The 15,786-nt window shown below is 41.9% G+C and overlaps 1 protein-coding gene and 1 long non-coding RNA gene across 2 annotated transcripts; both read left to right on the top strand.

The window, feature by feature from the left end:
* Positions 1 to 6,091: 6,091 nt before the first annotated feature.
* LOC145419949 (uncharacterized) lies at positions 6,092 to 6,508 on the top strand. Its single transcript, XR_013901206.1, has 2 exons — positions 6,092 to 6,214; positions 6,298 to 6,508. It is a non-coding gene; the product is annotated as an uncharacterized LOC145419949 (long non-coding RNA).
* Positions 6,509 to 9,546: 3,038 nt separating this feature from the next.
* On the top strand, positions 9,547 to 12,436 carry LOC113036476 (extracellular calcium-sensing receptor-like). The gene is made up of 5 exons (XM_026192855.2): positions 9,547 to 9,798; positions 9,908 to 10,732; positions 10,836 to 11,057; positions 11,178 to 11,301; positions 11,532 to 12,436. Exons 1-5 carry the CDS (start codon positions 9,547 to 9,549, stop codon positions 12,434 to 12,436), a joined length of 2,328 nt encoding a protein of 775 aa, XP_026048640.1.
* The last annotated feature ends 3,350 nt before the right edge of the window (positions 12,437 to 15,786 follow it).

The raw sequence follows: 15,786 nt of genomic DNA, 5'->3' as shown, positions 1-15,786 counted from the left end.
GGCCATGTGCTGCCAAGCGCCAAGAAACCTGACGCAGGTGTGCTGTTCCTCCAAGCTGTTGGCCACCAGGATATTATCTAGATATACAAAAACGAAGGAGAGCCCGCGTAATACCCAGTTAGTCAAACGCTAGAAGGTTTGGGCTGCACCCCTCAGGCCGAAGGGCATGTGCAAAAACCTGAAAAGGCTGAACTGAGTTATTATGGTGGTTTTGGGGACATCCTCAGCACGCACAGGAACCTGGTGATACCCCTGCACTAAATCAATTTTAGAAAAAATTGATGAAAAAAGTCCCCGCGAGATGAGCCAAAAAAATTCTCAATGTGCGGAATGGGATAACAATTGCTTTCCGTGACATTATTTAGATGGCAAAAATTCCTACAAGGCCTGCACTGACCGTCAGATTTGGGTGCCACGTCTAATGGGGAAGTCCAGGGACTATTCGAACACTGCACAATTCTCAGTCGCGCCATAGTTGCATACTCCTCCTGAGCGACAGACAGTTTAGCAGGGTCAAGACAGGGTGTGCGCACACAAACACTGAGGGCCGACCGGAGTGATAAGGTCCACCTCGTGCTTCATCACAGTGTTTGAGAAAGTAGGGAAAGGTAGTGAGCGAAACTCAGAAAGCAAACATTAAAATATGTTTCGCGAAGTTACAAAATTAGCATGCACCAAGGCCTCGGCACCCCGAGTAAAACAGGGTTGTGAAGAAAATGACAGCATTGAGAGAGCTGGCAGCTGTTGAAAGAAGAGGAATCATCCATCATATGTTCCTAGCAAGGACAGCATGCTCTCCATGAGCTCAAGAGCAGTACATTCACCCAGGCCCGAGAGAGGGAGGAGTTTCTAGGACCATTTCACGTTGGAAAGGGAGAAGTGCCGCACAAGCAGCGCCTTGAGATCAGTGTATGAGATCACATGATGGTATTTTGTGTCATCAGATGAAATGCCACGAAGAGCAAACTGAACTTTGATGCACACGAACCATGAAGGGGCATCATGAAGGCAAAGATCCAAGTAGTTTAAAAGCTACAGCAAACTCAGCTATAGGTGGAGGTGGAAGTCCGGCAGCCACTGATGTTTCCAGGCAGGAGCTGGCTTTTTCTTTTTACCGGCATGTTCGCCTCAGGGGTCACCAATGTGGAGGTATGTAAGGACGACACGAGAGATCCGAACATTTTAATCCAACTTTAATCTCGGAAAATATTGTGAAGGCTATAACTCTAGTAGGAAGTCACCTTTTTAAATTGATACCGTAGCTGCATTTACTAAAAATATTGGAATAGTTTGAATCCTGGTGACATTTACCTTAAGGTCATTGAGGTCAGTTTGCCTGACTTACCGTATTTTTGGGACCATAAGGTGCACAGGTACTTCCGGCACCCCCCGTGTGTGGCAGCCTGTTACAGCACCTCTGCTCATTCTGAGTTTCTTTCTTTCTCATCTTTTTTTCTCGTAATTTTTATAATTATTTTAGCCCTGCGACAGACTGATGACCTGTCCAGGGTGTACCCTGCCTCTCGCCCTATGACAGCTGGGATAGGCTCCAGCGCCCCCCCGCGACCCTGAAAAGGAGAAGCAGAAGCGAATGGATGGATGGATTTTTATAACTAAAGTATTAGCAATTAGACTCTGCAATCATGTTCTACCGTTTTGTGCTAGTCTTGGTCATTTTTCTTGGTTTTTTTCTACTTTTTTCACCCGTGTTTGGGGACCCACTGCAGGAATCCTTTGTTTACAGTAGGGATCAGCTGTTAGCGCTGCGTCCCACAGCAGTACTGCCGGCAGACAGACTTGACATTCCCAGTGAGCCGAGGAAGAAAAGACGGGGGTGTCGTGCTGTGAGGGAGCGCCGTCACCCGAGAAGGAGATGTTATAGACCATCTCTCCCTTCTGTAATCATCGGAAACGTAAGATCTTTGCCCATTAAGATGGATGACCTCACGTCGCTAACCTGGTCACAGAGGGAGTATCAGCAATGTAGCATCATAATGCTAACAGAGTCCAGGCTAACACCGCTAACTCCGGACACGAGCGTGACGCTATCGGGATGGCAGTGTTTGTGAATGACAGATGGTGTAACCCTGGGCACATCACTGTGAAAGAAGAACTCTGCAACATTGAGCTGTTAGCCGTTAGCATGTGTGTGTACTACCTCCCCAGGGAATTCTCACATGTTATCGCAATAAGGGTGTATGTCCCCCCTTCAGCCAACATAGATACAGCATGTGACCCTCTCCACTCTGTGGTCAGCAGACTGCAAATGCAATCTCCAAGAGCCCTTCTTTTAATATCAGGGGACTTTAATCATGTCTCACTGGACTCCACGCTGCCCACCCAGTATGTGACATGCCCAACCAGAGACAAGAAAACACTGGACATACTGTATGCCAGTGCTGAAGAGGCATACATTTCATCACCTCTACCTCCCCTGGGCAGATCTGATCACACCCTGGTGCACCTTGTCCATGTGTATGAGCCCTTAGTGCGCAGGGAGCCACCAGCCATGCGCACAGTGCAGAGATGGTCGGAGGAGAGCGAGGAGGCTCTTAAAGATTGTTTTGAGTCTACTGTGTGGGAGGTGAACTGTGACGACCACGGAGAGGACATCGACAGCCTTGTGACATGCATTACGGACTATATTAACTTCTGTGTGGATAATACCATACCTACCAGGACTGTGCGGTGTTTCTCTAATAACAAATCATGGATTACCACAGAAATTAAAGCCGTCCTCAAGCAGAAGAAGAGGGCCTTCAAATCCAGAGACAAAGAGCAGTTGAAAAGGGTGCAGAGAGAGCTGAGAGTACTTACAGTGGGGCAAAAAAGTATTTAGCCAGCCACCGATTGTGCAAGTTCCCCCACCTAAAATGATGACAGAGGTCAGTAATTTGCACCAGAGGTACACTTCAACTGTGAGAGACAGAATGTGAAAAAAAAATCCATGAATCCGCATGGTAGGATTTGTAAAGAATTTATTCGTAAAGTAGGGTGGAAAATAAGTATTTGGTCAATAACAAAAATACAACTCAATACTTTGTAACATAACCTTTGTTGGCAATAACAGAGGTCAAACGTTTACTATAGGTCTTTACCAGGTTTGCACACACAGTAGCTGGTATTTTGGCCCATTCCTCCATGCAGATCTTCTCGAGAGCAGTGATGTTTTGGGGCTGTCACCGAGCAACACGGACTTTCAACTCCCGCCACAGATTTTCTATGGGGTTGAGGTCTGGAGACTGGCTAGGCCACTTCAGGACTTTCAAATGCTTCTTACGGAGCCACTCCTTTGTTGCCCGGGCGGTGTGTTTTGGATCATTGTCATGTTGGAAGACCCAGCCTCGTTTCATCTTCAAAGTTCTCACTGATGGAAGGAGGTTTTGGCTCAAAATCTCACGATACATGGCCCCATTCATTCTGTCCTGTCCCCTTGGCAGAAAAACAGCCCCATAGCATGATGTTTCCACCCCCATGCTTCACAGTAGGTATGGTGTTCTTGGGATGCAACTCAGTATTCTTCTTCCTCCAAACACGACGAGTTGAGTTTATACCAAAAAGTTCTACTTTGGTTTCATCTGACCACATGACATTCTCCCAATCCTCTGCTGTATCATCCATGTGCTCTCTGGCAAACTTCAGACGGGCCTGGACATGCACTGGCTTCAGCAGCAGAACACGTCTGGCACTGCGGGATTTGATTCCCTGCCGTTGTAGTGTGTTACTGATGGTGACCTTTGTTACTTTGGTCCCAGCTCTCTGCAGGTCATTCACCAGGTCCCCCCGTGTGGTTCTGGGATCTTTGCTCACCGTTCTCATGATCATTTTGACCCCACGGGATGAGATCTTGCGTGGAGCCCCAGATCGAGGGAGATTATCAGTGGTCTTGTATGTCTTCCATTTTCTGATGATTGCTCCCACAGTTGATTTTTTCACACCAAGCTGCTTGCCTATTGTAGATTCACTCTTCCCAGTCTGGTGCAGGTCTACAATACTTTTCCTGGTGTCCTTCGAAAGCTCTTTGGTCTTGGCCATGGCGGAGTTTGGAGTCTGACTGTTTGAGGCTGTGGACAGGTGTCTTTTATACAGATGATGAGTTCAAACAGGTGCCATTCATACAGGTAACGAGTGGGGGACAGAAAAGCTTCTTACAGAAGACGTTACAGGTCTGTGAGAGCCAGAGACTTTCCTTGTTTGAGGTGACCAAATACTTATTTTCCACCCTAATTTACGAATAAATTCTTTACAAATCCTACCATGTGAATTCATGGATTTTTTTTCACATTCTGTCTCTCACAGTTGAAGTGTACCTCTGGTGCAAATTACTGACCTCTGTCATCATTTTAAGTGGGGGAACTTGCACAATCGGTGGCTGACTAAATACTTTTTTGCCCCACTGTATAAAGAATGGGAAGGACAGCTACAGGCAGAAGATGGAGAACCAGCTTCAGCAAAACAACATTGGCGAAATCTGGAGAGGCCTCAGAACCATCTCGGGCCACAAACTTCAGAACTCTCTGCCTGGGAGGGATGTGAGGTGGGCAAATGAACTGAATCATTTCTTCAACAGATTTGATTCATCCATGAGGCAGTCTTCAACATCGGCTGCAGACTCACCCACACCCACTGCTGCTGTTTCACCTCTGACACCTCAGACACTTCACACCTCCTCTACTCACCCTGCTCACTCCTCCCCACCCCCAACAACAGCATCCAATACACACTCAACACAAGGCTACAGCCTGTCCTCTCAACCACACAGGTTAGGAGGGAACTGAGGAGGATTAAAGGCAAGAAGGCAGCGGGTCCAGATGGCATCAGCTCAAGGGTTGTCAGCTCCTGCGCAGACCAAGTGTGTGGAGTGATGGAGCACATCTTCAATCTGAGCCTGAGGCTGGGGAGAGTCCCACAGCTCTGGAAAACCTCCTGTGTTGTACCAGGGCCAAAGACTTCACGCCCCAAGGACCTCAACAGCTATAGGCCGGTGGCTCTGACATCCCACCTGATGAAGACCCTGGAGTGGCTGGTCCTGGCTCAGCTTTGGCGCCTGGTGAGCTCATCACTGGACCCACTTCAGTTTGCCTACCAGCCTGGCATCGGAGCGGATGACGCCGTCATTCACCTTCTACATTGTTCTCCCTCTCACCTGGAGACCGCTGGGAGCACTGTGAGAATCATGTTCTTTGATTTCTCCAGTGCCTTCAACACCATTCTGCCCACGGTCCTGAAGGACAAGCTGGAAAACACAGGAGTGGACCACTACCTCACTACCTGGATTTTGGACTACCTCACCAACCGACCACAGTATGTGAGAACTCAGGGCTGTGTGTCGGACAGGGTCGTCTGCAGTACGGGGCTCCCACAGGGAACGGTTCTAGCTCCGTTTCTCTTCACCATCTACACTGCAGACTTCTCCCACAACTCCACCCAGTGCTTCCTGCAGAAGTTCTCTGATGAATCTGCAATAGTCGGCCTCATCACTGATGGGGACGACAAGGAGTACAGAGAACTGACCCCAAGGCTTTGTGGACGGGTGCCAGCAGAACTACCTCAAGATCAACACTAATAAAACCAAGGAGCTGGTACCTGCTGTGGAGACTCAGGTCTTTTGAAGTTTAGGGCCCAATTCTGAAGACCGTCTATGACTCTGTGGTGGTCTCAGCCATCTTTTATGGTGTGGTCTGCTGGGGTGGCAACATCTCTGCCGGGGACAGGTAGAGACTGAACAGCTCTGTTCTGGGATGCCCTTTGGACTCAGTGGAGGTGGTGAGTGACAGGAGAATGGTGGCTAAGCTGTCATCCCTGTTGGACAACATCTCCCACCCCATGCAGTAGACTCTGACAGCACTGAGCAGCTCCTTCAGTGGCAGGCTGTGGCACCCACGATGTGGGATGGAGAGATTTCGCAGGTCTTTCCTCCCCACTGTTGACAGACTTCACAACAAAGACTTCAACTGATCAAACACACACATCCACACATGTGCAATAAGACGAAGTGCAACAATTCTCACGGCCAGGCGGATCAGCTGCACGCTGATCAGCCCTCTGTTTCTCTCCCTCTCTTCCTCTTCTCTCTCGCCGGGGCGGAACTCACTGTGGGTTCACGCCCTCGGCCCACGCCCTCGGGAGATGAGACACCTGGGTCTCATTAAGGGGAGCAGCATTTAAGCCAGGAGGTGACTGCTGTTCGTCGCTGGATCGTTGTCTACCACGCGTTAGTGAAGTCAAGCTACAGCAAGTTTAGTTAAGAGTGTTTTCCTCTGTGCGTCGTTCTTAACCCTGTCTCCCTGTCTACAGAGCTTCCTGGATTTTTCCCCGTGTGATTCCCGTGTGGCAGTGTTGGAGTGTGAGCCTGTGATCGTGTGAGTGGATATTCTGAAGAACGCGTGCTTTCCCTTGGACTTCCCTGGAGACCCCTTCTCCCCCCACTCAGCTGTATATAACACCCCCCGCACATTCTTGTATATACACCTGGTGACTTGTAAATAAACCCTTCTTGTGAGCATCAGAACCGGAGTCCTGCGCTTGAGTCCTCTTCCAAACCGTAACAACAATCTTTTTATAAGTTGTATTTTTTACTCAGTTATATATAGCGTTTGTATTCTATTTTTATCCTATTGTATGTATTATTTTATTTTATTGCATATAGTATTTTATTTTATTCTATTCTATTCTGTACAGTTGTGTACAGTATCTTATTCTTATTCTGTATTCGAGTGTTCTCTAATTTTTGCTATATAACTTCGCACTGTCCAATTTCTGCTGTAACAAAACAAATTTCCCACATGTGGAACTAATAAAGGTTATCTTATCTAAGACGCACTGTCGATGAACGGGTCTGTTTTCATACATAAGGCGCACTGGATTATAAGGCGCATTAAGCGAAACAAAACAGTTAGATAAGTCAAAATTTAGCCAACCTCATATTGTGGATGGATTATCTCAGTTGTTCACCTGACTGAAGTTTGGTCTGTTTACAGCATCCTGCCATGCGATAGCATTAGTCCCTAACCATGGGGAACCCTCACATTAACTTTTATCGAGTGGAAAAAAGTTAGCATTCATCCTACAGCTTCACTGTGTTTATGTTTTGCTAATATAGCTGTGTCACTAGCGATAATAAGATAAGATAAGAAAAGATAACCTTTATTAGTCCCACACGTGGGAAATTTGTTTTGTCACAGCAGGAAGTGGACAGTACAAAAGTTATGAAGCAAAAATTAGAATACAATAAGGATAAATACAGTACACAACTGTACAGAATAGAATAAAATAAAATACTATATACATTAGAATAAAATAGAATAAAATATACAATAAGATAAAAAATAGAATACAAATGCAATATACAGCTGAGTAAAAATACAACGATGCCAGAAAAGTATTGCACTTAGTGTTATTGCACATGTGTGGATGTGTGTGTTTGATCAGGTAAAGTCTTTATTGTGGAGTCTGACAGCAGTGGGGAGGAAAGACCTGCGAAATCTCTCCGTCCCACACCGTGGGTGCCACAGTCTCCCACTGAAGGAGTGCTCATTCTATACCAGCTAGTCCCACTTCAGTAACCCTACAAACGTCACTGCTGTTTAGTTTTCTGTCTTCATTTATGTTGGAAGTGATAGCAGAGCTGTGCGTTTAAATTTTTTCAGAAATCTCTCAGTCAGAACATGGTTTATCATGTTTAGGTGGAAACTAGCGAGCTAACTTCCTGCTAACTTTAACTCCGTTAAATTTAATAAATTCTGTTTTCTTGGATGCCTGGACGTTAAACTTAATTGTTACACCTGGTAAAGCAGCAACGCTGATCATTTTATTACAGATGAACGAATTTAGACTGTTTTTAACTCTCAGTGATGATGCAGTGCTCGTTTGACTTTGGGACCTAAAGTAAATGGAGTTTTGGACCCAGATTACTCTGCGAGGCTCCTGACAATGAAGTCCAGCTGATGGCTTAGCAGGTGCCGGCTGTGGACGTATATATATATATATATATATATATATATATATATATATATATATATATGTGTGTGTATAGGTGACGGTTTAGACACGTGATGCATTGTCTCCCAAACGTGCATGGACTTTAAGGAAACTGATTGTTACAGCTTTTATAATACATTCGTTGACTGCTCTTGACCTCGCAAACTACACCAATTTAGTAACATTATTTCATTATTTTTTGTATTTCATTTTGATCAATTAATTTTAATTTCAGCAGGTGGTATCACACTCAAACAGATTGAACACAGACTGAACAGTGGTAAATCCATGATTTAAACCTCCCTATACCACAAAATATTTATGTTTCATTATAAATAGCTGTGTTATACTTGGTGAGACTCTAGAACTTAAAAAAAAATACATATTTTTTTATTATTAGTAATTTTTTGTATGTACTGTTAACATATACTGAGCCTGAGCTTGTTAATATTAAAGACATTTCACTGTAATTTTCACAATAATTCAAGCAATGTTTTGACATTTTGTTAAAATTAAAAGTACGGTATGTTTTAGGTAATTAATATACAGTTGTAAATCGTAAATTCAAATGAAAAAATCAGGAAAGATTGTCATTCAATCTTATTATGTAAATTGTAGGGTGATTAATTGTAAATAATGTTACAGATTTTCCCTGTTGTTTTCAAAGACAATGTGCCATATTACAGTACATTAATATTTTTTCAACATATCAGCAGTGTAAAAATAAAAGCAAATCACAATTTTTCAATTTACAGAAATGTAATTTTCATATTACAGTCAATTACTCTTTTTGATTTAATGGTAATTTACCATTGCTATTTTACAGTTATTAACTGTAATTTTTATGTACATTTCTTACAGTGTACTTATAGGGGCAATAATTGTATTTACCCTGTCTGTGATCTTCAAAACTGAAAGACTATGGATAACTTATACATTATCTAGCTAAAGAGTTTTCTAAAGTCTCTTTCAAATTTCTTTATGATTAATGTGCATTGCAAAAGTAGTTTTAGACACTTTTCTATACAAGATAGTTTACTGACATTTAACAATACGTGTAAAGCATTACTTTCCTGATTCCAAGTTTGCCAATCTAAGATCACTGAGCCCTTTGGGAAATTATAGCACATTGGCTACATGTAATACTGTTGTTATAAGAACTGTGCTCTCATGCCTATATGGCAATGCAGTGCAAACATGCAAAGAGGTATCCTCCTATTTCTGTGTGTTCTCAGCACGAACACAGTATCTGGCTGTGAACTTTTTGGCAGGTTTGATATGCCAAGTTTGTTTAAGGAAGGTGACATAATGATCGGAGGAATCTTCCCAATTTTGATCAAACAGATACTCAGCACCTCTACATTTGATAAGGAGCCGCCTAAAGTGCAGTGTGAAGGGTATGATTTAACACAAATGGCTTTTTCATATGTCATGCATGTATGTTTATTTGTGTTTTAATTCTTGACATTGTACTTTATATACATGTGAAGCAATAGCTGGGTTACTTTGATCAATCACTAAAATGTCCTTAGATTTGACCTGCGAATTTATCGATGGACACAGGCAATGTTATTTGCCATTGAAGAAATCAACAATGATCCTGCTCTCCTTCCAAACATATCTCTTGGCTATAGGATCCTTAACTCATGCGCATCTCCTACAAATGCTCTACGTGCTGCACTAACACTGGCTAGTGGAGCAGAGGAGGTAGATGTATCTTCTCATTGCCCTCCAGCTATATCTGCCCTTATTGCAGAGTCTGGGTCATCTCAGTCAATAGCTGTGGCTGGAATTCTTGGACCCTTTCATATGCCAATAGTAAGAGATAAAGTTTTTTATTTTATGATGCTAAGTGATATTGGTTTTATGGCATTGTATGACGTAACATTGCATGTACACTCTTTCTGTGTTCTATTCTCTTTTATAGATCAGCTACTTCTCAACGTGTGCTTGTCTGAGTGACAGAACTAAATATCCTACATTTTTTAGAACAATCCCCAGCGACTATTTCCAGGCAAAAGCTTTGGCTGCACTGGTCAAACATTTTGGATGGCAGTGGATTGGAGCCATACAGTCAGACAATGATTATGGACGTAATGGAATTCTTGCTTTTAAGGAGGAGGTTGAAAAGTTTGGGGTTTGTGTTGCTTTTGTTGCATCAGTTCTACGCACGTACACAAGAGATGAATTTCTAGAAGTTGTGGAAATAATTAAACAGTCGTCTGTCAAAGTAATTTTAGCTTTTTCTGTTGATGGTGATTTTTATCCTTTGATGCAAGAGATTGTGAACCAGAACATTACAGGAATTCAATGGATTTCTTGTGTGGCTTGGATAACATCATCTCGACCATCCACGCCTGAAATGTATAGATCCTTTGGTGGAACAGTGGGATTTGTAATGCAGAAGATGGCTATTCCTAAGCTTAATCACTTTCTTACAAGTATTAGTCCTTATACAGATCCAAATGCACCTTTCGTGAAGGATTTCTGGGAGATTATCGTGGGCTGCACACCTGTTTTGCCAGGGGTACATGCATCTACTGAGGACACAACGAAAAGATGTACAGGCAATGAAACATTAATGAATTCCGAGAATGATTTCTTCAATGTCACAGAGCTCAGAGTGACCTATAATGTCTATAAAGCGGTTTATGCTATTGCACATGCTCTGCATCAGCTGGTATTTTGCCAACCAGTTGGAGCACAAACAGTAAAGCGATGTTTAAACCTGTCAGAAATTCAACCCAAGGAGGTGAGAAATAGTGCACCTGAAAGCTACAATCGTTGAAATTGTTTAAACAAAACCAATAATTGAATATTTATATGTATCTAATGCATTATCTTTTCCTCTCTAGGTCAGTAAAAAATTACAAAGGGTGAATTTCACAAATCAGTTTGGTGATGAGGTGTTTTTTGATGAGAATGGCGATCCTCCTGCTTCTTATGATGTCATTAACTGGCAGTTGATAAATGGAAAAGTGCAACATGTGACACTTGGTCATTTGACATTTGCTGCAAATGGTGATTACAAGCTCAGCATCGAGGAGGAAAAGATAGTGTGGAGGACAGGGAAAAAAGTAATCATGATGTCTCTGTATTTTACATGCAGTACACTTTTAGTATCTCATCCTTTAGTATTCTCTTGTTAACACATAATCATTTACAGCTACAATATTTAAATATTTCTTTTGTCACAGGTGCCCACATCAGTATGTTCTAATGTTTGCCCAGTTGGAACCAGAAAAGCTCAAATTCGGGGAAAACCTATATGTTGTTTTGACTGTGTACCCTGTGCTGATGGAACTATAGCCAACTCAACAGGTAGACAAGGGATCAATAACAAGAGTGCATGTCCCATATTAAGTTAAAAGTGTACAATTTAACATGCTTGTTTAGTGTCTACATATAACTAATATTTAAAATATTGACTTACTGCATGATATGATTTTATTAAAAGTAATTTTAATTTATCACTATTCCAAGTACAATTGTATATTCTATTAAAATGTTATCTACATACATCACTTACCCTTTCTGTTTATCCTCAACAGGTGCAGCAGACTGCACACCTTGTCCAAAGGAATACTGGTCCAATGAGAGAAAAGATGATTGCATTCCTAGAACTATTGAGTTTCTGAAATATCATGAGCCCATGGGAATAGCTCTAACACTTGTATCCCTGTTAGGGGCCTCTCTCTCCTTGGCCACAATGGTGGTTTTTATCAACTACAGAGAAACTCCTGTGATAAAAGCCAGCAACTTTGAGCTGAGCTCTCTCTTATTATTCTCTCTTTTTCTGTGTTTTCTCTGTCCTCTCACTTTCCTTGGTCGGCCAACAGTCTGGACATGCATGCTGCGCCACACCGCTTTTGGTGTGACATTTGCCCTTTGCATTTCCTGTGTCTTGGGAAAAACCATTGTTGTTGTCACAGCCTTCAAAGCCACATTTCCTGGTAACAACATTGCTGGAAAGTTTGGTCACACACAACAAAGAATCATCATTTGCTCCTGCACTTTGATTCAAATAGTAATATGTGTGTTGTGGCTGAGTTTAAACCCACCTTACCCACATATGTTGTTCACATACAGCAATAAGATTATTGTTCTTGAATGTAATACAGGTTCTCAGGCTTCTTTTTATGCAGTTTTGGGATACATAGGTGTCCTTGCAATCATTTGTTTGATCCTTGCATTTATGGCAAGAAAACTTCCTGATAATTTCAATGAAGCCAAATTGATCACATTCAGCCTGCTGATATTCTGTGCTGTGTGGATTACCTTCATCCCAGCATACATCAGCTCTCCTGGAAAGTTCACTGTAGCTGTAGAAATATTTGCAATTTTGTCTTCAGCTTTTGGCTTATTAAGTAGCATTTTTGCACCCAAGTGTTACATAATATTTCTTAAGCCAGAAAAAAATACCAAGAAACATGTTATGGGAAAAATTATAAACTAAAAAAACAAAAAAAAACAAAAACATTAACCAATTAAATTATTTTGCTATTTTTGTGTTTACATCATGTATTATTACATTAGTAGACATTACGAGTCACTTAACTCATTCACTGCCAGCCATTGGCAGTGAATGAGTTAAACCCATTGACTCATTCACTGCCATTGACGGCTATAGACGTCAATGGCAGTGAATGAGTTAAAATTCTGTGACACATTAAATAACAGAGTTTTGGAAAAATACATACTTATATCTAATTTTTGACTGATAAGGGATTTATAATTAACTTGTGCAGCACGGTGGCATGTTGGTTAGTACTGATGCCGCATAGCAAGAAGGTCCTCCATCAGACCGGGGTCTTTCTGTGTGGGGTTTGTATGTTCTCCCCTTGTTTGCATGGGTTCCCTCTGGGTACTCCGGCTTCCTCCCACTGTCCAAAGACATGCAGCTTGTAGGGATAAGTTAATTGATTAATCCAAATTGCCCATAGTTGTGAATGCGCGAGTGAATGTGAGCACAAACGGTTGTCTGTCTCTGTGTGTTAGCCCTGCGACAGACTGGCGACCTGTCCAGGGTGTACCCCGCCTCTTGCCCTATTACAGCTGTGATAGGCTCCAGCACCCTCCGCGACCCTGAAAAGGATAAGCGGAAGCAAATGGATGCATGGATTACAGTACACTGCAAGATATGTTCTATGCTGCTGAAAGAAATGGATGTATGTGAGTAAATGTATTTAAATTTTGTCTATCTAATCATTGACACGCACACACATGCAAAACAATTTAAGAAAAAAAAAACAACTCTTGCCTCCTTTTCACTCTATAACAACATCATAGGTAAGAGACAGTAATTTCCTTTGAATCATCTTTTCCATGCAGTACACTGAGTGCTATTCATAAATGGGAGAGAGATTTTAATAATCATGTTAATAATCCTCTGAGGAGGATTGGAAAGGAGCCATTAAGATAGCTAGATCTACTTTTTCTTGCAACCATTTGTGAAACCCAATACAAAATTTAACCCTACCTATATATAGCTCCTAATGTTTTGCATAAGATTACACCTCATGTTTCCCCTTTTTGTACCAAATGTCCAAAACAAACTGGTACCCTCTTTCATTACTTCTGGAAATGTAAACTAATCAAAAGATTTTTGAGTTCCATATCTCAAGAATTGAGCAATATTTTTAAGAATTAGATCTAAAGGGACTCTGGATATTTTCTTCTTGGTTTACTTTCAAAAGAATCTTTATGAACTTATTTGCAGCGCAAAGTATTAGATAAAATATTGTTGCTGGCTTGGAAATGTATTCTAATTAACTGGGTCAAGGATAAACGTCCCACTGTTAATTTGTGGTAAGGGGAATTGTCTAAAGTTATTTCTCATGAAAGAGTTGCTGCTATCTTAGGAGAAAATGATAATTTGTCCCTCAATGTTTGGTCTCCTTGTCTTATCTAGTTACCAACTGATTTGTCCTAACTTTTGAGAGGGGCCGGTCTTTAGGGTGCCTCCAGGTAATTAGGAAGTGAGGATGGGAGTTCACTTCTCTATCTTCTTTTTTTAAAAATCTGCAGGTGACTAGACAGTAAATTATTATTTTTTTTTTTTTGGGGGGGGGGGGGGGGTGGGGGGGTTCCTAAGTTTTTTTTCTTTCTCTCCACTTTTCACCACATGTGTAGTTGCAAATAACTTTAAAGATAACTGCTGTTTGGCAGTGTGTTTGCATTTATATGTAATGTAGTGGCCCATTACTGGCAATGGCATAGTGCTTTGTACCATCTAGATTTAATACCTATATAGTAAATTATGAATAATTTCAGGAATGTTGAAAAGAACACATAAATAAATGTTGTGCAAATAATTTCTTTATATAAATGTCATAGTAATTTTAAATAAAATCATCTGAAATGTTCATGTTGTGGAGGTATGTAAGGATGACACAAGAGATCCCAATATTTTACTCCAACCAAGGCTGGACTGGGACAAAAAATCAGCCTGGGCATTTTGACTAGAGACCGGCCCACCAGGATAAATGTGACGTCATTCAGGGGTAAAACCGCAAAGGATTCTGGGAACTTGTGGCAAGAGGTACTAGCGCACGCAGGCTTTCAATTGAACTCAGTTACACAGCGATAAAAAGAAACACAAAAAAATGGCAAGAAGCTGCTGTATTATTAACTTTAATAGCCGGTTGCATGACAGCCACGGGAAGCCGACGGGTAAAGTGATCGTTTTTTTAATCGGATTACGTCGTTGAAGAGAATTTTTTTAAGCCATGTTTCCGAAGTAAGAGCCGACGGATGGTCTGGATATACCAAATATAACGTCTCAGAACACTCCAGCTCACAGGTTAGTCTGCTCCAAGCATTCCCACAAAGGTCAGAGTTTTGTAGTAGTTAATACGTCATTTTTCTTAACATAATTGGTGATCTAGGTTACAAGCAAGTCTGGCGCTGAACAGAAATTGTCGCGCTATGCTCCTTTGTTTATTGTGCATAAATAGTGAATTGCCCTGACACAATGTTGCGTTTCGCTTCTGTTATTATGGTACATTGACAAAAACATATACTTTTACTCACAGGATAAAACAGTTGTTTTGTATCACTAATTGTCCAGTGCGATTACAACATACAATATTATTGTCACTGCTACATTTCTGTAATGCTACCAGAAATTATTTCCACTACTAATTAATTACCGTTGAGCTCAAAGGTTATATTAATAAACTGTTAACGAATGTGTATTTATGACGACGATTTGTGAGACTGGTAAACTTACCTTTGTTCGTACGATGGTCTTTCATTCTACACGGTGCATTTCAAGGTCCTGCACCCATCCGTCGGTAAACTGTACCTGGGCTTGTTGCAGTGACCTGAAGTTACTAAACTTCACGAGTGTATGCACTCACTCCAAGAACCGTATAATTATAAATCTGAGCGTGGTGAAAGTTGGGCAGCACGCTAACGTCTTTTGTCCCTCTGCAGATCCTTACGAGCACACGTGTGCTCGTAAGGATCTGACCCTTTCACTCCTTTGATTTTTTCCTTGTATCTTTTCTTTGTCTTTTCGTCGAGTCTGTCTTTGTACGGACCGGCATTGTTCTCCTTTTGTTTTGTACATTACTTTTTTGTGCGGCAAAGAAAAAACAAGAAGGTATTGGAACTGGAGAATGAACGTTTTGCGTTGCTGCAAATGCTTGCATTTGATGCGGTACATGGATTGTTTTGCCACGAGTTCCCGGCATGCAATGCGCGAAAATCACGTGATTGCTAAACAAGGGGGAGGGTGCATCCGGCCTCCTCGGCTGTAATTGGTCCAGCCCAGAGTCGATCATGACCAACTGGCCAATACAA

The sequence above is a fragment of the Astatotilapia calliptera genome, chromosome 14 (assembly GCF_964374335.1).
Source record: "Astatotilapia calliptera chromosome 14, fAstCal68.1, whole genome shotgun sequence".
Classification (NCBI taxonomy): Eukaryota; Metazoa; Chordata; class Actinopteri; order Cichliformes; family Cichlidae; genus Astatotilapia; species Astatotilapia calliptera.
Note: the sequence above shows the minus strand (reverse complement) of the source record. Positions and strands in the feature narration are given on the sequence as shown.

What these genes read in the sequence shown, in the direction of transcription:
- LOC113036476 (XM_026192855.2), top strand. Translation starts at nt 9,547, where the DNA reads ATGTTATTTGCCATTGAAGAAATCAACAATGATCCTGCTCTCCTTCCA. An exon ending in CAGAAATTCAACCCAAGGAG is followed by an intron (nt 10,733 to 10,835) that starts GTGAGAAATAGT and finishes TTTCCTCTCTAG; the next exon opens with GTCAGTAAAAAATTACAAAG. An exon ending in TGTGGAGGACAGGGAAAAAA is followed by an intron (nt 11,058 to 11,177) that starts GTAATCATGATG and finishes CTTTTGTCACAG; the next exon opens with GTGCCCACATCAGTATGTTC.